This window comes from Camellia sinensis, chromosome 15, assembly GCF_055761805.1.
Source record: "Camellia sinensis isolate YWXY chromosome 15, ASM5576180v1, whole genome shotgun sequence".
Taxonomy (NCBI): Eukaryota; Viridiplantae; Streptophyta; class Magnoliopsida; order Ericales; family Theaceae; genus Camellia; species Camellia sinensis.
This window is the reverse complement of record NC_138975.1, coordinates 32,202,726-32,224,117: the sequence shown is the minus strand read 5'-3', so window position 1 is coordinate 32,224,117 and position 21,392 is coordinate 32,202,726. Positions and strand designations below refer to the sequence as shown.

Sequence of the window (21,392 nt, the reverse complement as noted above, 5' to 3'; positions counted from 1 at the left end):
TTATGTGGACTGTCAACGACGGACTAATTTGAAACTAAGCGTACGGACATCATTTGAATATTTACTATAGATTGTTTGAGCACACAGGTATTATGATAGGAATTGGTTGCTTGGGTATTATCAAATTTTGGAAGTCATGTTATGGGAATATATGAACAATGTGCAACATGTGATTAATCGTGCCTGTATTACCGTATTATCATGAGATTGTTTGATTAAGAGAATAATTGTTACCGTGTTACTGTACTTGGAATTTGCTGCCATGGAATTAAAACATGATCCCGCTTTATAATTCTGATAACTTCTGAACGACTGCGATTGATCGACTGGGCAAATGGTTACTGCTGTGTTACCATAGTTTACCGTTGAGTTTATAGGATACATGAATTATGAACATCATGCGATTAACTCCTTCAATATTGCATCTATTATTCTGAGCTTACTCTATGGGTTTACTTTATATGTTAATGACATCTGTATAACTCTGGACGATTGTGATGAACCACTGGATTGAATGATTGAATTGAATTGTGAACTGGCAAATGACTGAGGAATGAATTATATACCTGTAACGATTGTTGAATAAAGAAAAAGATAATGGTATGAGACTAGGATATTTAATCCAAACGTAATACAAAGTAAGATAAGTTTGGAGGACCAAACTTCTTAAAGTGGGGAGACTATAACGGCCTCAAAATGTGTATTCTACTTATCTATTTATTATTATTATTAATTATGTATTAATGATTAATTATACAAAGTGCGTACTTTAATTTGTGCATATTTGTCCAAATTGGAGAATTATCTGTTGGGGTACAACTTTGAAACTGAGATTAACAGCCTTGGGGGGTTCAGAAATTGAAATTGCGAACATGAATAGGCTAATTGACATTTTTACACCCAATTGGGAAGGTTAATTGAAATTTTATTTCGTTTGCTTTGTTAAGGTGTGTTTGGATGGTTTAATTGCAATTTTACACTGCAAATGGAAGGCCTTAGAGGCTTCAGAAACCAGAATGAAATACATAATTATAATCAACATGTTTTTTAGGACTTAATATGAAGTTTTATAAAAATCTAATTCAGAACGAATTAATTTGATTTAATTAAATATTATATTATATATATATATATATATATGAATATGAGCCTCTTGGACTCAACAAGAAGAAAGAGAAGGAAAGAAAAGAAAATTTCGAGAGGAAAAGAGAGTGCTTGAGAAAGAGAGGAAGGAAGAGAGAGAGAAGAAGAATCAAAGAAAATTGAAGGGAAATCAAGCAAATCTTCTCCAAATTAACCATCTAAGGTAAGAATCTTCTTCTAATTTCTTGAAATACGGTTAATACACCCATGATCTCATGGAATTGAAGTTGAATGAGGATGTATTGTGTTGTATTTCACCCTAGAAAGCATATATAAGCACACATGGCAAGAATTGAAGGAAATTAACTCTCAAATTCACCATGCATAGCATCTTTTCTTGAATTTCGTGATCATACATTTATTTTCTTGCATGGTTTTCAAAATTGAAGGGGAAATTCATGAGTAATTAAGAATTCATGGAGAGAAATTGGAGTTGAGATTATATAATCATCAAAAAAAATTGAGAAATTAAATGATTTAATTCTCAAAACTCAACATGCATGGCTTGACCTTGTTTGTATACATGATATTATTGTTTTATACATAATTTATTGCATGAGTCTCATGAATTTCTAAAGTTGCCAAAGGATTTCTTCATGGGTTTTACAATTGAAGCTTCACAACACATGATTTATGTTTTGTAATTTCATTGAAGTTTTAATCTTTCTTCAAATTGGAAGATTTGGGAGGTGATTTCAAGTTTGATTCCTATTTGATGTTGAAGGCCCGAATTCTAGCATGCTTATATGAGTTTTTGGGAGTGAAATGCATGAAAATGAGGTTGAAATTGCAAACTTTGAGCTTCACACATGAAACAGAATTTCGAAAAACAGGGCACAAAATCTACTGTGATCCACATGTGCAGATCGGGCATCCCACACGTGCAGTTTTGGTCAGGCTCGAGTTTTGTTTTCGCATCATTTTTCTACCTTCCGAGCCATCGTTTGCATAGGTTTAAAGTGTTTTTCTTGTGCATTTGCATCTCACGAGTGCATTGGAATGAATGAATGAAAAGTTAGAACCGAATGAGTGAAGACGAATGGAAATTGAATAAGTACATAACAGAATCAAATAAAATTGGCTAAAGATATGAATGTAATTGAATTGTTGTGCTTGAATTTATTTATTTAGGTTGGACGCCGCATCTTTAGTGCATCTTTAGCACGTGTTTCAAGGAGCCCACTGTGAATAACACTGTTGTAAAGCTATGTTCCATTATAATTATTTTCTGATTGATACAAATGTATTATTTTACTGAATTGATAATGTTTATTGATGAATGATTGTCCTATTTTCTGAACTATACTCGTGGCATCCATAGTGTATTGCTGTTGCTATTGTTATTGTTATTGTTATTATTACAGAGATCTCTGTCAGTTCCAATCCTTGGAACTATTGTTATTGCATTGATGGCCATCAAATGATTGTTCTGTCTTTAAGACTTATCGATTGTTCTGCTATTGGATGTACCACGTATGACTATTTTGAATCGAAATGATTGATATGATATGAAACATTGATTGAGAAATTGATCTATTGATGAATTGAATGTTTTAATTATTGTAAGGACATCATTTATAACCCCTATACACAGTTGTTATTCATTGGGCTCTAGTTCATTGTTTATTATACATGTGCAGGTGATTGGGCACCGGATCAGAGTTAGCGGCGTCAACCCAAACCTTGTTTTGTCAAGCTAGCTACCTTCTCTCACCGTGAGGTTCCAAACCATCATGAGTAAAGGCTTTAGGGTGATTCAGAGTTCGCCCATCTATATTGTGATCTAATGTTATGGAAATGTCATGGAGCTTTTGTTAAGACTTTTGTTTGTGTTGTTTTGATAATGAGATTTAATTCCCTAACTTGTGTCTTATTCTAGATATAAGTGTTTTATGGACTTAAGTGGTTGTGTATATAAGTATATGAAAGTTTGTGTTGTTCATTTAAGTCCTCACAACTCATTGGATGTTATTTTCTGTTATTGTTTGGCTTCCGCCAGCCCCATTATTGTGTTATTGTCATTATTGTTAAGCAGGCTTTTGGTAATCACAGATTATTAGCTGGTTACAGCTCTAAACCTATAGGGGCGAGTTTGGGTCGTGACAATATGATATTTAAAAAATGTTAGATATTTATTATTGTCTAGTGTATATATATTTATTATTATGTATATATATAGAAAAGATAAGAGAGAGAGAGAGAGAGAGAGAGAGAGAGATGAGATCGGCAATCGACTTCGCTCGATGAATGGAGATCGACAAAAAAAAAAATGAAGTTTGAGGAGGCAAGGGATGACAGACGACAGATAGGGGCAAGAGAATCACAGGTTCACTTTTCTCTTCTCTTTTTTTTTTTTCCTTCTAATTCTAGATTAGGTCTCTTCTTCTCTTTGATTAGGGTTTTCTGATTAGGGCTTCAACTAGGTCTCTACTTCTCTTTGATTAGGGCTTTGATTAGAGCTCTTGAGACGAAAAACAACAATTCAATTAGGGCTTTCTGATCCCGATGTGTCCCTTGCCGTGTCCCATACCAAAAAAACAAAAAACAAAAAAATGGGACACGTTAACGTGTCTGGCACATGTCCCTGTGTCCAACACCGCTATGACACCTATTTTGACGTGTCCGTGCTTCATAGCAAGAATTTTTATTACAGAATATAATTTCCTTGGTTACCAAAGAATATCCTAACTAGTTACTTTCTTATATTATTTGGTCTCCAAGTATAGTTGGTGTCCAAGACTAGTACTATCCTAGTTAATTAGTTTCTTATATTACTTGTTCTCCATGTATGCTTGGTGACCAAGACTTTATCTGGTATAAATAGTCATGTAAGCCTAGAGGCAAGGACATTCTCTATCATTATATTTTTCAAGTTACTCTATTTTTCTTGTAGATTTAAGGGTTTCTTTCTTGTGGATTCAAGATCTTCATCTACTAGAATGATATCTAGTTTTGTGTGCATTCCGCTATGTCACTTTCTGACAACCAAAGAAGATAATACCTGCGTAATTCTATTCCTAAACCATATTTTATCTCACTATACACTATTTGTGCCATTCGGATATCAACTTTCAATCAAAAATAAAATTTTCAAATATCAACTTCTAAACGAAACTATTTGTTCAAACAAAAATCATGTTCAATAGTTGATATTCGAACATTTGTATGTTTTTCAGAAGTAGATATTCGAATATTTATAGTTTGTTTGGAAGTTGATATTTGAACGGCACAAATGGTGTGTACTAAGACAAAATGTGGTGTGTAAATAGAATCACCCATAATACCTAGAAGAAGACTACACCAGAAGGACGGATCTTCATTTTTGTAGCCCTAATTGCAAGTTGCGAACTCAAGGTTTTTAGATTTCGGCAATAGCAAGACCAAACCAGGTCTTCTCCTCCTGTCTCAGTCAATCTCTCTCTTGATTATGGTCTTTCTCTTTATTTTATCTCCTTTTCTATTACTTTATGCTTTGATTTAAGGTTTTGTTGAGATTTTTTGCAAAAACTAGTGTGTTCTTTGAAAAGTTAGTTAGTTTTCCAGCAAAACCATAAAGTTTTGGACATTTGAATTTCACCCACAATCCCAGTTTAGACTGAAACGTGTTTCTACCTTGAGAGAATCGCGTTTCTTGCACGTTTCTTTCCTTACGTTTCTTAGGAAGAAACGAGACTCGTATGAGCGATTATTGGAACCAAGTGTGGGATATGTGTCCGACAATCGTAGCCAATTTAGACACTTGAATAATTTAATTTGTGACGATATATGAAGAAGAATAAACTCACATTTGCTAGGAAAACAATATTTTTAGCCTCACATAAATTAGATATAGAAATTTCATATTTTTGTTGAATCCTATTTAATTTCAAGAATATTTCTACATAATTTACAACATCTCATCTCATCTAAGAAAATTATACAATATGCAATATATATATATATATATATATATATATATATGTATTTTGTGTATATTACTTATCCATACCTATATCCAAATTTGGATATGTATCCCAATATCCTAAATTTTAATTTATGAAGGTCTGACGTTTGGATACACACCTTCACATGATACTCATACTCGAGTCCATGTAACATAGCTCAAAACAACCACATAGCAAGATATAAACACAATAGCACTGTCTTCGAATGTTTATATTAAAATGCAACATTTCATTTTGCAAAATATTAATTTTCATTACAATAAAATTTTAAAATTTCATTTAACAACATATAGTATAAAAAATACCTTTACAAATTCAAGATCCAAATACAATATAAAAATTTTTAGCAACTAAATTCTTTTACAAGTCTACCACCAAAACCATATGTCACAAAATTGGGAAAGGAGGACAAAAATGTCAGTGCCAAAAAGGCCAACAGCCATGCTTTTCTTCTCCCTTTCCATATATTATTAATAAACTACTTGCATATTTTGTTATTTATCATACACAATGCTATTTCATTAAAAGTGGTCTGGATTGGTTCAAGTTAGGGGTAAACAATTAATTATGGTTCTATGAAATTTGAAACCAAACTAAATCATGAAAATTTTAGAACCAAATCAGTAAACCCTAATTCGATTTGATTTGGAATCACGATTTTTAGAATTCTGTTTAGGTAATTGTTTAGATATAACAACAAACTTTGAAGAATAAAAAGTTGCAACTTATGCATATATATTTGACACTGATATTTGGATGCTTAATAAATTATATATATATAGATGATTAATAAATTATATATATGTATAAATGGTCTAATTATGAAATTATGGACAGAACCATAAAATACGTTTTATTTATTTTAATAATCAAGACTGAACTGTGTATTAAGAAAATCAAACCAAACTATACGGTCTAGATTAGTTTGGTTTGCGACTTTTTCAATTTTTTTCTCAGCCCTATCTATCTATCTATCTATCTATCTATCTATCTATCTATCTATCTATCTATCTATGTATTATATAAGAAAAATGGGGTTTCTAACTCACAAGTCTTGTGGAAGCTCCAATATTCTAATCTTAATTTCCTATTTTTTTGATTTAAAAAAAAAACCTCAGCATTTATTGAGTTCTCCCAACCCACAAGTCTTTTTGACTTCTTCCATACTTACTACCACACCCTTTTCAACTTTTCTCATACGCTATGGTTAGTGATGAGATTGTTAAATTATTTTTATAAAAAAATCTTGAAAAAATACTTTGAATATTAAAAAAATATCTAAAACAAATATAATTTATTTTTTAAAAAATAACAGGTTGCAATTGCAGGAAAAAAAGAGAGAGAGAGAGAGAGAGAGAGAGAAAAAAAATTACATTGTGCATTTCATTCATAATGCTAAAAAAATGTGCTAAGTGTTTGTGTAAAGACTTGACACGTATCCACTCTCAAATTATCAAGTGAATATAGATGAAACCAAAAAACCCAGCTTTAATGAGTAATAAGTATTAGAAGTCCGACCATTGAAGCCTAATAACTATTAATCAATAGAATTCAATAATTGAAAGGTCTCAAACCACATCTCTTTATCTTCTCAAATATTCTTTTTTTTTTTTTTTTGGTTCATGCATTCATTCTATAATTGATAGAGAATTGGATGTGAGGAAGAGTGAGAGACATTAAAATTATATATTGAGTTTTGTAATTTTTGTAATGAAAAATAAAGGTTTTCCCTTCTATGACGATTTATCTAGTTATACCTCCAAATAAAACGTCAGGTGTACTTTTACATCGTTATTGAGCGTTGCTTCCATTTTTTTAGATACTTTGTCTCACAATTATTTATGTTTTGTGTTATGAAATTTATTACATCTGTGTTTGCTAAAGCTATTAAATGGACCTAATGCAAGAAGTACAGACTATTTCAATGTCATTCTCGAGATTATAAGTACAAAAAATATACACGAAAAGTATATGAATAGACAAGATTTTACAAAATTTGTTTGTAAGTCTCACTTCTTGAAAATCATATAATTTGTTTAGTTTTTGTATTATATTTTATGTTTAGTTTCTGTATTTTTTTTGTATATAGTTTTCTTTGTTTTCTTTAAAAGTTTATTTTTAAAAACAAATAAATAAATCATTTTCTATTTCAAACAATTTCATTTTTGTCTTTATTTTTTTATTTTTTCTTAAAGTAGTTTTAGTTTTGGACAATTACTTACTTTTTTTTTTTCTTCTATATATTGTAATTTTGGTCATTTTAAGTATATGGTATTTTCACTAATACATTGGGAGATGCACTATAAAAGAAATATGATGCGGAAATCAAGTAAGAAGAAAAATAAATCAATAAATAATACGATGAATGTGGAGCAAAGATCAAAACTTCCAAAGCAAGCAAGCAAGCAAGCAAACAAATAAGTATAATAGAATATTTAACAATAGACATTTGAAAATTTATAACAAATTTTTATAACTTTCCTTTTTGCTAAGAAAATTCTATTTGGTACTAGCTAAATAAAATGCTTTTAAAATAGTTTTTTTTTTTAATTGAAATTAAAACTATAGTAAATTTATGTAAGCATAATTGGCAACCATATTTTTTTACTTAATGTATAATATTATTTTGACTAACTTTTTCAAGTTTATTTTTTTAAGTCTTTACATAGAAGTAGAAAAATGTCATTACGAATAAATTTTTTCTTAATTTAGTTATAAATTTTGCCCGTACATTATTTTTTAATTTTGAATAAAAGCAAACATAAAATAATTGATAAAGATATGCTGCATTTGTTATATTCCTTTTTTCTATGAGAAAAAAAGGACATTTAAAAATCACAATTGACATATATACAAATAATTATAAACATAATCGGTACATAGCATGGATGGAACACTTGTGTGTAGATTCCACACTCATATAAGAGGTTTGGTAGAATATTTAGGTCCATAACATTTTCCCACTAATTTGACAATAAAAACATAGATAGATATAGTTATTGTGCCACGTACCTTGCATTGGGAGACAGCCAAGATAATGATTGTTGCCTATATCCAACGTTTCCAAGTTTCTCAATGCTACTAATTCTGCAATAAGAATATATATATATATATATATATATATGAGTAAGTATACTATGGGTGATTATTCAATATTACCAGAGTATGAACACGTGGTATTCCATAAGATTTTAATCCGTGGAGAGGCGTAAGGGCCCACAATTTATATTGGAGATAGAGGAACAATATGGGGCTAAGTAATTGGTGATTAGCTTGGAGTATAGTCACGTAGTGTTCCGAAGTATTGAATAATTTCCCGTAAACTATATGTATAATTAAAGAATCTCTATATATATATAGAAATAGAGACAGAATAGAATTGTAGGAGCCCTAGGAAAAGGCATGGAGGGAAAACGTGCCATGTGCAGGGAAGTATCCGCCCAAGGAATTGTAACTAACAATCAAAGTCTTAATTGAAGCGAGAGCAGCCAAATATCGAAATATATTACTGTCATTGAAGAGATTAGAACCAAGATCCAACTTCTCCAGGTTCCTCAAACTTGACAACCCTTCAAATCCTGCAAAAACTACTTCCATTCCATCATAATAAAACATGAATTTTTATATGGGTTGGTGAGCTTATTTTTGAGCTAACTTTGGCAATATGGATTGTCAATTTTTTAAGATTGGTTAAATATAATATTTAAGTGAAAATTTAAATGATGATATAAAATTATAATTGTTTTAATAAAAAAAATAGATGACAATTATAATGTTAAAAGTAGTCATTTATTTTTTATAATACAAATATAATTTATCAGTAGGTTTTTTTTTTTTAATATCAAATCACATTTATATATTCAAATTACATTTATCATTTATTTTATATACAAATGTGATTTAATGGAAGGACTATCGATATCCAGTTAATTTGATTTTTTACAGATATGTTTTACCTGATAAACTTTAAAAAGTTTATAATTTAGATCATTAAAATAGACTCGGATTATTTTGGGTAGTGACTTATAAGCGGGCTTTTTGGCTTATTATAAAAAAAAAAAATGTGCAAAAAATAAAAAAGTGATATGACCCAAATAAGTCAGGATAAATTACCAATAGGTTCTACTTTTGGGACTTATTACCCATTAAGTCGTATTGATATCAGCCTCTCTTATTTTTATGAATAAATTTATAAAGATAAATTTATCAATAAGGACCTGTAGATAAATAAATCTAATAATATTCATAAGTTAATTGAGGTGGCATCTCTTCAATGGTGAACTTAAAATATGAGGCTTTTGCCTGATTCAATTTAGAGATTTTTACCCATAAATCCTATTTGATGTACTTGTATTTCATTAGATTTTGTAATTTTTTTCTTAATCAATAAAGTCTCGTCATATAAATTTTATTTTTTTTGGTCAATCAATAGGAAAGTAATTACAAATATACGAAATATTTACATCATCAAGTAGACTACTATCCCATCATAGTGAGAAAATCAACTAATAAACTAAGCTCAAACCCAAGCCCAAGCCCAACAACTACTAATCACAAACAATCCCTATAATAGGGAAGAAGTAAATATCATCACAAAGGGTATCAAACTCCTCTCCATAAGAGTTGAATCCCAAATTTTACACCACAAAGGTGCTACACAACCACAAGACCAAACGCCCTAGTTATCATATAAGTTGTTTACATGATTAAAGGGTGCCTCTATTTACCCCCAAAAGATTGGCCCCTACACTAAAATTTATTCTATTAGTTTGGACATTCCAAATAATACCCATTATATCCCTAAAATCATATAAAATATATTTAGTACACCCCCATGAAGTTAGAAGTTAAAATTTTAAAGATACGAAAACACATAGTCGAATATATATATATATATATATATATGTTTGAATATTCAATACTTAACAAAATTTAATTTATTTGGAATCAAATTTCCAAACATATGTAATTTGTTTGGAATATGAAGAAGTTAAAAAAATAAATGTTCGAAAATATAAAGTCAAACATAAATAATTTGTTCGGATAATAAATAGTGAACAATGTCAAATAATTTAAAAACACAGTGCTGAATGTATGAAATTTCTTTAAAAATAAGTTTCTGTATAAATTATAATTTGTTTGGTACTGAATTTCCAAACAAATTACGTAAATCCATTGACCAAAAATGATGAAGATTAACAGAAAATATACGCTTTATACAAAATAGCTTGGAAACATTTTTTTCATTGTCTATTGTTAACTTAAATATGAAATAGAATGCAAAAATGATAGATTCAAGAAAAATATGATTGAGTATGAAGATGCAAAATGAATAAAGTGAGAAAAGAAGAGAGAAGAACAAAGGAAATAATGAGATTGATTATGAGATGGAGTGTCCAAAACACTATAATTTGTATTTTTTTTAATATCAAATACCTTTTAGTCATTTTTAATAGTGACGTAATAGTAATAAAAATATTTTATAAAGTAAAGGTGTACAACCAATCTTTTGGTTGCAAATAAAGCCATCCAAAATTAAGTCTTTTTTCAAAATTTTAGATATTTTTACCTTATTTATGTGGAAGAATTAAAATAGTCAATATACTAGGGGTTAGCTCCTCTCCAGTTTGGAAATGAATTGGACAATACTGTTAAGCTGTTGTAGACTCGACTCCGAACCTATCTCGACAATCTAAATCGTTCAATATGTAGAGCTTGTTGAGTACATCATTCTTGTTAAAAATCAACTTGATCAGATATTGATAGCCACTTGATCAACATACATTTATCTCTGCAATTTATTTTTAAAATCATAATTGTCATTGAATCAAATGCAATCTGATCAAATAGCTATCAATATCCGATCAATGTGATTTTTTGCAGGGATGATATACTCAACGGGATCTACATATCGAATGGTTTGAATTATTGAGATGTGCTCGGAATCGGGCCCACCACAGCCTAATAGCACCGTCTGGTCTAATTAAAGACTGGAGAGAAGCGGTGGCCATATATTTATCAAAGCTGCTACAGGGCCTGAAATTGTCAAGCTCGAATTTGCCCAGAATCCAAAATGACGTCGTTTTGGATTTTTTTTTTCCTTTTTTCTTTCTCTCTGTTTTGACAATTGAAGATGAAAAGAGAAGATGAAGCAGAAGCAAAGAAGAAGAAGAAGAAGAAGAAGAAGAAGAAGAAGAAAAAAAGAGAAGAGGAAGAAGAACAACACATCATCATCATCAACCAAAAAAAAAAAAAAAGATTCAGATCTGAATCTCTAATCACCGCCATCACCGTCGATCTTCCTCCTTCGCCATCGCCATCACCATCACCATCACCATCACCGTCTTCTTCTCTTCCTGTTCTTTCTCCCCATCTTTTCTCCTTCTTCTCTCTTCCTCTTCTCTTCTCTTCTCTTCTCTCCTTTCTCTCTCTCACCTCTGTCTGTCTGTGTTCAAACAAGAAAAGGAAGAAAAAGGAAAAAAAAAACAAGAAAAGGAAAAAAAAGAAAAAAAAGAAAAAAAGAAACCCAAAACGACGTCGTTTTGACTTTTGAGCCAATTCGAGCCAAACGATTTCGGGCCCTCAAACATTTTTCTATATTTATATGGTAACTATTATTTTTTATACTTCAAATTTTAAAATCCTATAACTTTCAATGTACACATTTGTTTTCGATAAAATTTATATTTTTTAAAATTAATCGATGAGATCTATTAAACGAAATCTTAATTGAATATAAAATTATGAAAAATAAAAAATAGATATAAAACTTTACACTTCTGTAAATTTGAAAATGTAACTTTTAAATTTTCAAATTTTTTAGACGTATTTTTAAAATTTCACATAGTTTTTGAATTGAAAATTTTTAAAATTTAAATTTATAATAGTAGAAAATTTCACATATTTGAAATGTAAACAACATAGAAATAAATTTCAAAGTAAATTTTTATAGTAAGACAAGTTTTTTTTTTTTCCCCTTTTTTTTTAAAGATTTTTTTAAAGTGATTTTCATATTTTTGAACTGTAGAAAGTACGCTTTCATAATTTTTTTATTGAATATTTTTGTAATTTTATAGTATAAAGTATTTGAATGCTCACACTTGTTACAAATAAAAATAATGTGATTTTTTTAAAAAAAAAGTGCAAATATTCACATTTTCAATGAATAAGAAAAATGTGAATGCTTGAAAAATATGAATATATTTTTTTTAAATGTGAATAATTACATCAACTTTTACACTTTCTAAAAAGCATAATATTTTGTTTAATGAAAGTATGAATATTCACATTACTAATTATTACATCATTTAAAAATTAGAACTAAATAAAAAATAGATTATAATGTAAAAGATAAATTAGATTAGATACCCTAATGAAATATTATAAGGAAAAAAATCAATAAATCCTATTTTACTTTTAAGATTACTATTAAGTGTTTCAATATGGACAACTAAGTCATGTTTGTAATAAATAATTCCCAAAAGATCCATTGCTTTATAATGGTATATTTTATCCCAATTTTACTTTTATTTAATATGAATAACAATTTTATAAATAATTTTAACTTAATAAAATTTAAATTTTTAATTGTAAAAATTATTAATATTATATTAGAAAAATCACAAATAACAATTTAATTGAATCAAGTATAGTATAACATATTATTCCAAATTATGAATTCTTTTAGCGAAAAAAATCTAAAAGGCTAAATTCTATTAAAATTACAAAGAGCTAAGAAAAATAATACCATAAAAAATTTATGTATTTCTCAATCATGAGATAGTTGATGGATCTTATATTTATACTTTTGTTTATGAAAATTTATTTAATTTGTACAATTAAAAATAAATTAAAATTATTTATGAAATTTTTGGTTCATATTTCAATGTGAAAGATAAAATTAAAATAAAATATACTATTATGAACAATTGAATTTTTTTGTAACAATTATAATAAAATAAAATTAAAATAAAATTATTTGTTAATATCAAAATTTGATATAACTCAATAGTAATTCTCAAAACAATTTATTGATTATTTTTTCATTGTGGTTTATGATTTATTTTAGGAAAATTTATTTTAAATTCTGTTTCAAATACTTGTATCCCAATTAGTCCATAACATATATTCTTGAATTAAACCCTTAACAACTTGGTGTGCAATACTTTGGACTATTTTGTACTTTTTATACATTAAACTTTAAAAATTCATAATTTTTGTTGTACATATGTATATTTTTTATGAAATTTATATTTTTGAAACCTAGTTTTTGAGATCTATCAGATAAGATCTCACTTGAATATGTAACTTTATAAAATAAAAACAAATAAATAAATTTGACAGTGTGAATGTTCACATCATGAAATATTCATACTATCAATATAAACATTTATGCGCACTTTACCCTATTATTATTAGGGATATTTTGATAACTATGTCACCCATTGGACTTATTAAAATATAAGAAAATAATTTGAATTAAGTGGAACATAAGTAGGTAAAGAGAGATTTATAATTAAATACTCCATTCTTTTTAAATACAATATCATATTTTCTACAATTAAAAAATATTACTTTACTTAAATTAAAAATATTTATAAATTATTGTTCATATTAAATGAGTGGTAAAATTGAGATAACATACATCATTATGGAGTAATGAACTTTTTGAAAATATTTTATGAAAAATAGGACTTATAGTAATCTTATGAGTAAAATAGGACCTATTGGTTATTTTTCCATATTATAATTAAGTTACATATTGAATTGAGGTTCCCTTTCCAAATTTGAAGATAGGGTTTTTTGGTCATTTCAAAAGTTAGGAAGAATTACTTGACGGTGGAGCATAGAAAAAGAGTGCTGCTATTAGCACTTGCCAAAATTCTTTAGACCCCCCATTTTATAATTTTTTTTTTTTTTACAATTATACCCTAAAGTAAAATTACATTAAAAGATACTATTAAATGGAACACCCACCTATCAATAAGAACTAATACTCTATAATATTGGACACCCACCCCCACCCCCACCTCCAATTCCAACTATACGTATTCTATATTTGTAAACCCTAAACCTATTACTTTTCATAACCAACTAACATAAACCCTAAATCTATGATTTTACATAATCATCTTAAATCTTGAATGTGTCATCTTCATTACCATCATCAACGCTATTGAACTTGAAAGTTTTGCTTCAAGTATAACATATACTCCATCACCTTATAAGTTTATCTGTCTTGCATTAATATTCTCGGTCGTTTTCGGTCGTTCTTGTTTCGTTCGAGCTGTTCGGCACTAGTTTGCTGACTGTTAGAATTATGTTCGGTAATATAGTACTGAACATTATCCTTTCGTTCAATACATAGGTTCCGAACATTGATGCAGATAGTCAGTTATGTAATTTTCGTTGTTAAACTAACTTAGAATGGAAAATAGTGAATTTGAATGGATTTAAGTTATGTATTTTAAATAGATTTAATTCATGTTATTTTAAGTTGTGAATTGGAATGGATTCAAGTTACACAGTGATGAACAAATTTTGTTCGGACATACAGTGTTGACAGGATCATTATTGTTCGAAAAAACAGTTCTGAACAAAATACATTTTTTCGGCTACACAGTGGTGAACAAATTGTTTTGGGCTACATTCAGAATTCTGATGGCGATTCAGACGATGATTCTGATGGCGATTCAGACGATGATTCTGTTTTTCCTCATCTTGCAAACGGTTATACAAATCCCGTAGAAATTGGAGTATCTTCGATTGATCTCAGCGATGACGAAGATACAAAAAGCAACGAAGAATATAATGATGAGAGAATGAGAGAGGTTACTGATTCGGCGATACGGAGAGCGTTCAGAGAAGATGAGAGTCACCGGAATGCTCTATTGACGGTCGAGATGGCGACGAGAGTGATGGAGGGTTGGGGTCCAACAATTCTATGCTGGACCAAAGCTCCAAACTTTGAAGATTGAGTGAGTCAGGGAAGGAGAAGGATGAAAAATTAGGTGGGTGTGCATTTCATTGTGAATATATTATGAATATGGGTAGATTTGGTAATAAGTCGGGTGTCCAAAAAAATATTATTAAAATTTAGGGTTTAAGGTTGGGGTCCAAAGAAATGAGGGGTCTAAAGAATTTTGGTAGGTGCTAATAGCAGCACTCTAGAAAAAAATTAAAAGAAACATATGGGGTGCAAGTGAATTTGTGGTGGGATGCAAGTTGCACCCCTCCATGTTTGTGTATTTTCTTTTTCTTTGTCTAACTATTGAGTAATTCTCCTTAAGAAAATATGGAATTGAATTGTAAATTATGAATAGAATTAAATGGAATACAATAAATATGGAATTTATCAATAAAAATCCCTTTAATTTCTTTGTGATATATATACATATAAATTGAAAGGGTCAAGTTACTAATGTCACTAAAACTTAAATTATTAAAAAAGAAAATATCCAAAATGTATATCAAGTTACGAATATAAACTGAAAGTGATAGATCATCAATTGTTCCTGAAGGTTTCAATTGTCCCTAAAAGTTGTTAAAAAGGGAAGAAGAAGAATATGCTAAAAACAATATTAAGAGTTGTTAGTAATAAAAAAATGTGTAAAAGTATTTTAGAATATGTGAAAAATGTATTGGAATTACAAATTTTTTGGCCAGTTATGGTGTTTATTGACAACCCTAAGGACGGTTATTAGCAAAGCCCCTTAAAAAGTCCGGCACAATAAATAAATGAATATATATATCTTTACTACTATATATTTTATATCAAAATCACAATTTATGTTTTTTACAGATTTACCAATACACCCACTAATAAATCAATAACATATATATATCAAGCTAACATAAACTAACTTAAAATTCTCCTATTTTAATAATAGGCTCCATTTGGGGACTTGAATTTGTAGTCAAAAATTAAAATTCACTATAAATTATCACATCATTCTATTTATTTTTTTATATGCATTTTTTTAAAAAAATTAAAAACTTAATTTAAATAGTCAATTTTCAAACGGGATGGAGTTGGGATATTATTGTGCCCAAACACAAGGAGCCTAATTGTCCTTCTTGGGTGGGCCTATTTATAGAACGTCAAGATGATTTAAATTATTTATCTTATAGAATAGGTAGAAGATTATTTATATATATAAAAAATTAAATTAGTTGGACTTGGATAACTACATAATCATATTACATTTTTCTTTAAAAAAAAAAATTAACCATAAATTTGATTTTGAGAATAAATTTTTAATTTTTTAAAAGAAAATATAATTTGATTATATAACTACTGATACCTAATTAATTTAATTTTTACATGAATTATTTGATAAGTTTTACAAATTAAATAGTTCAACTCATCTTAATAGAGCCTCGAGTAGACTCCATTTAAGTGGAGCTCGTACAGAAACTTTTGTACATTTTAAGATTTGTTTAGAAATGTAAAATATAAACAGTCATACGGTGTCCCAGATTTGTTTAAAAGATTTATTTTTTATTTTTTATTAATGAATCAAAAAGATCTATTTGAATTATTTAACTGTTTATATTGTGCGATTCATTGAATAGATCATTTTTTAAAATAAAAAAAAATAGGAAGCTTACGTATAGGTACTAATAGGTGAACTTATTGTCCAATAGGTCCTATGCTAATTAATGGTATTTTTCAACAAACACTATTAAAAAAATTCACTAATTGTTAATTTTCAGTAATAGTTTGAAATTTTTGTCATAAGAAATGTCACTAATTATATGTTTTAGCGACAGTTTAAAAAAATTGTCACAAAAAAAATATCACTAATTTTCAACTTTCAATGACAATTTAAAAAATTTATCCCAAAAACGTCACTAATGCTAAGTTTTAGCGACAATTTATGAAACCGTGACAAAAAAAAGTCACTAATTGTCAATTTTTAGCAACATATATAAAAAATCATCACAAAAAATTATTTTTAGCGACGATTTTACTAGGACTTATTTTCAATAAGATTCGATGGGAATTAAGTTAAACTATTACGACTTATTAGTAGTTTACCTTAAAAAAACCAAATTAATTGGACATCTATAACCTCATAATAAAATCACATTTATATTTAAATAAAATAAACAATTAGCATGATTTTCATAATCTTTTAGAAAATAATTAAGGCTTAATCATATGTTTATGCATGTCTAATTAATTTTATTTTTCATATATAAATAATATAAACCTTATAATATGAATCATAATAAGTCCGGATAAACTCGGGTGGGCCATGGATCATATTAGCAGAGTTACGTACCTTGATTGTCAATCCAACCACTAAATAAATTATAAGACAAGTTGAGGTTTCGGAGCTCTTCGAAAGGAAGGAAGACAGAGACATTTATGAACCAAATTCTGTTTTGGTGGTATTCTTTGAAATCTTCTTCAGATCCGAAAAATCCACTAGATCTGTAAAAATATTCATCGCCTGATATATCTCTTATATTATGCAGAGAAAGCTCAGTCACGTGCCCTGTGGTGGGATCGCATGTGACTCTCTCCCAATCACAGCACTCATTCAGATGATGATCTGCTGGTTTCTCAACCCAGGTAGGGAGGATACGGTCTGCATCAGCACCGTTGGATTTGAGGAAGTCCTTGAATTCCAATAGACCCCTCCTCTCTCCTTCCAAGCAACCACCACTGTGTCCAGTGAAATGAATCAAAACTATTAGTACCCACATAATACCAAACGTGCCCAGAAAAACCAAACCCATTTATGCAAAAATTAAAAAAAGGAACTATATGAATGTAACCAACATATAGTTCTTTGTATATATATAACAATCTATGCTGTGTATATGCAAAGCTTGATCTAACATACTTGGATTGGGTTGTACAGGTGGCAAGCATCCCGTGGATCTATGGCTGATAATTATGGTTGGGTGTCCTCCTCAGGACTTTGATTATCCTTGTTGGAAAAATGATTTGAAAACCATTAATAGTTGAATAAGAAATTAATTTTAAAATGTATCATTTGAGAATGGTTTTAAGACAATATTTATTTAATATAAAATTTGATTTTATTTAAATAAATTCGTTAATTTTTCCGGTCAAAATTGAATATGATTCGATTTAGAATTCGAATTCTTTTAAAAGAACGATCATGTCTTTTTAGTTATACCTTTTCATGAAAAAGAGATGACTCTTTTGAAAAGTCACCATAACCATTCGAAGAGCCACCAATTAATTCATCTATATAAATAGGTGCCATTGTGTTCATTAAAAAAAAAAAAATCATTTCTTCTGCACTCTATCTTTACTATAAGAGAATTCCACACAGTAAGATTTTCCAGACTTGTCGTGGTAGTGTTGTTTCTGCAAGATTCGATTTTTATATCTTGGAAGACAAATGTCCAATAAAAACTCGTCTCTCCTCATACGAGGCATCCTTATCTACCTCTAGGTCGGTCCAATCCAACATGTGCGATGGATCCAACTCATACTTCCGAAGCATGCTAATATGAAACACATCATGAACCCCGAAAAGGTGTGGCAGCAACCTTTCCTTCTTGCATCAACACACAACCTAGACCTTCTCGCGAGGCATCACAATATACCGAATAGCCTAATTCCCTCGTTGGAATAATCAATACTGGAGCAGTGGTGAGTCTAACCTTAAACTCTTGGAACGACTTCTCACAAGAATCACTCCACACAAACTTGATTCCCTTCCTTGTCAGTCTAGTCAATGGTGAGGCTAATATAGAGAAATCCTTCACGAATCGACGGCAATACCCGGCCAACCCCAAGAAACAAAGGATCTCAAAGGCATTCTTAGGTTGTTCCCAATCTCGCACTACCTCTATCTTGGATGAATCTACAGTCACCCCTTCCTCGGATACCACATGGCCTAAGAACTTAACTTCTTTCAGGCAGAAATCACACTTCCCAAACTTAGCGTACAGTTTATGGGCTCTAAACAACTCAAGCACCACTCGCAAGTGTTCCTCGTGCTCCTCCTCAGAGGGTGAGTAAATCGAAATTTCATCCACAAAGACGACCACAAATGATCTAGGAACTTACGAAAGATCCAGTTTATCAAGTATATAAACACAACAGGTGCATTGGATAGCCCAAAAGGCATCACTAGAAACTCATAATGGCCATACCGTGTACGAAATACCATCTTTGAGATATCCTTCTCTCTTACTCTCAACTGGTGATAACTCAAACTTAGGTCTATCTTAGAGAAACAATAAAACCCATTCAACTGATCAAACAGATCATCTATACGAGGCATTAGGTACTTGTTCTTAATAGTTACCCGGTTCAACTTCCTGTAATCTATACAAAGTCGCAACGCACCATCTTTCTTTTTACAAAAAGAGTCGGTGCTTCCCAAGGTGAAGTATTAGGGCGAATGAAACCCTTATCTAATAATTCCTAGAGTTGAATCTTTAACTCATTCAACTCGGGAGGTACAAACCTATATGGTGTCATAGATATCGGTGTCGTGCCAGGCACTAAATCAATAGAGAACTTGATCTTTCGGTGAGGTGGTAAATTGGTAAGATCCTCCGAAAAAACATCCAGGTAGTCACAAACTACCCTTGGCAACTCTGCCCAGACTTTATCACACTCACTACCCAAGAAGCTAAGAAGAAGGCAACTAAGTTCACTCTACCTGCGCGGATCATACACCGGTGATAAAACTCTATCCACCCAGTCTCCCAAGAAGTAAAAACAATCACTGCTCTAGGTACATATAGTAACCCTCTAACAGTAGCAATCTATAATAGCCCGATATGACGATAACCAGTCCATCCCAAAATGACATCAAAACTAGACATGTCAAGCAATACAAATGCAAAAGGAAGCCAGCAGCCGGCAACCTCTTTGTCATAACCCCAACATCCCTGTTTCAAGATAACTTCACCACCAATAGGCGACTCTACACAAATAGGAGATGCTAACTGTGCCAACTCTAACCCCAAAATTGATGCAAATGCAAACGAGATAAATGAATGGGATACACCTATATCAATCAACACATTAGCAACTAAATTACAAAACAATAAGGTACCTCTCGCTATCGAGGGTGCTTGTACAAGATCTGGTGTGGTAACAGCATACACGCGCCCTGTAGGCATTTGGTCTACTTGCTCACCTCTCGGAGCATAGGCCTGATGCACTGACTGAGTCGATGAGGCTCCCTGATTAGCCCTCAAGGCCTGTGCTGACTATGCTGACTGGTGGCTCTATGTCTGTCTTGAACCAAACGCACTGGGTGTGCCATTCAACTGTAAGCAAAACTTCTTCATATGCCCCGCCTGTCCACACTGGAAACAAGTGAGTGGTTGGCCTCTCCCTTGACTCTAGCTCGAAGAACAAGCCGAAGACGATGCAGCTTGTTGCTCTCCTCCTCTCTGTGGGTAAGCTGGAGACTTGTGGCCCAATTGACCACATTTGTAACAAGGAATGTCTCATTGACCACCCTTCCCAGAACCCGAACTCGGTACTATAAAAGTGGACCTCGACTGAGCTCCTTGGGACGACTGGGGGTTAGAACCCTTCTGCCTCTTACTGTCTCCCTGACTGTCGTGGCTTTTCCTGGAGCCCCTCATTCTCTCCACCTCCATCTGCATGATAGTCTCAAGATGGGATGCCGCCTCCACAAGGCACCCATAATATCTAATCATGGACCCGCCACTCGAAACATGAGTCTGGTCCTCAACTTCTTCTCGAACTCCAGACAACGACGCTCCTCAGTCACCACAAGCTCAGGTACAAACCTAGACAAACTAGTAAAGGTAGCCTCAACCCCGTCACTGGTGTGTTCAATTGCACCAACCTAGAGAACTGGTCTCTCAACTTCTTCCTAATTGTAGAAGGCAAAAACTTATCCTGAAATGAGTTGACGAATGCCTCCCAAGTCACCCCAATGTGCCCATGCGCATACTTCCACCACTGACCTACATCCCCCTTTAGTTGGAAAGATGCCAAGGTCAACCTCAGCTGGTCGTCCTCGTTGCCTAGCGTCTCGAACGTCTTTACTATTTATTCTAGCCACTCATCTGCCTTCAGTGGCTCTTTAGGATCACCCAAAAACTCATCCGGATTCGACCAAAAAAACTTTTTTCAAGAAAGATGGCCCTGCCTCAGCTACTTGGGCCTAGACTTGATTCTCAGCTCTGAGAATGTCCATAGATTCCTGTAATTCTCCGGCCATTTCGTGGGCTAAGCTACCCATGTCTTGTTAACCAACTGGCTCAGCCCCATTGGCCTGACCAACCCTTTCCTCCTGTGTTGGAATATCGTCTGGTAGAGGCACC

At 31.1% G+C, this 21,392-nt stretch overlaps 1 protein-coding gene across 1 annotated transcript; it reads right to left on the bottom strand.

Moving 5' to 3' along the window:
* Window positions 1-8,276: 8,276 nt before the first annotated feature.
* Window positions 8,277-17,993, bottom strand: LOC114258773 (receptor like protein 21). The gene is made up of 2 exons (XM_082909008.1): window positions 17,375-17,993; window positions 8,277-8,665 (listed from the first exon to the last, which is right to left on the bottom strand). Exons 1-2 carry the CDS (start codon window positions 17,832-17,834, stop codon window positions 8,478-8,480), a joined length of 648 nt encoding a protein of 215 aa, XP_082765134.1. The 5' UTR covers window positions 17,835-17,993; the 3' UTR covers window positions 8,277-8,477.
* Between the last annotated feature and the right edge of the window lie 3,399 nt (window positions 17,994-21,392).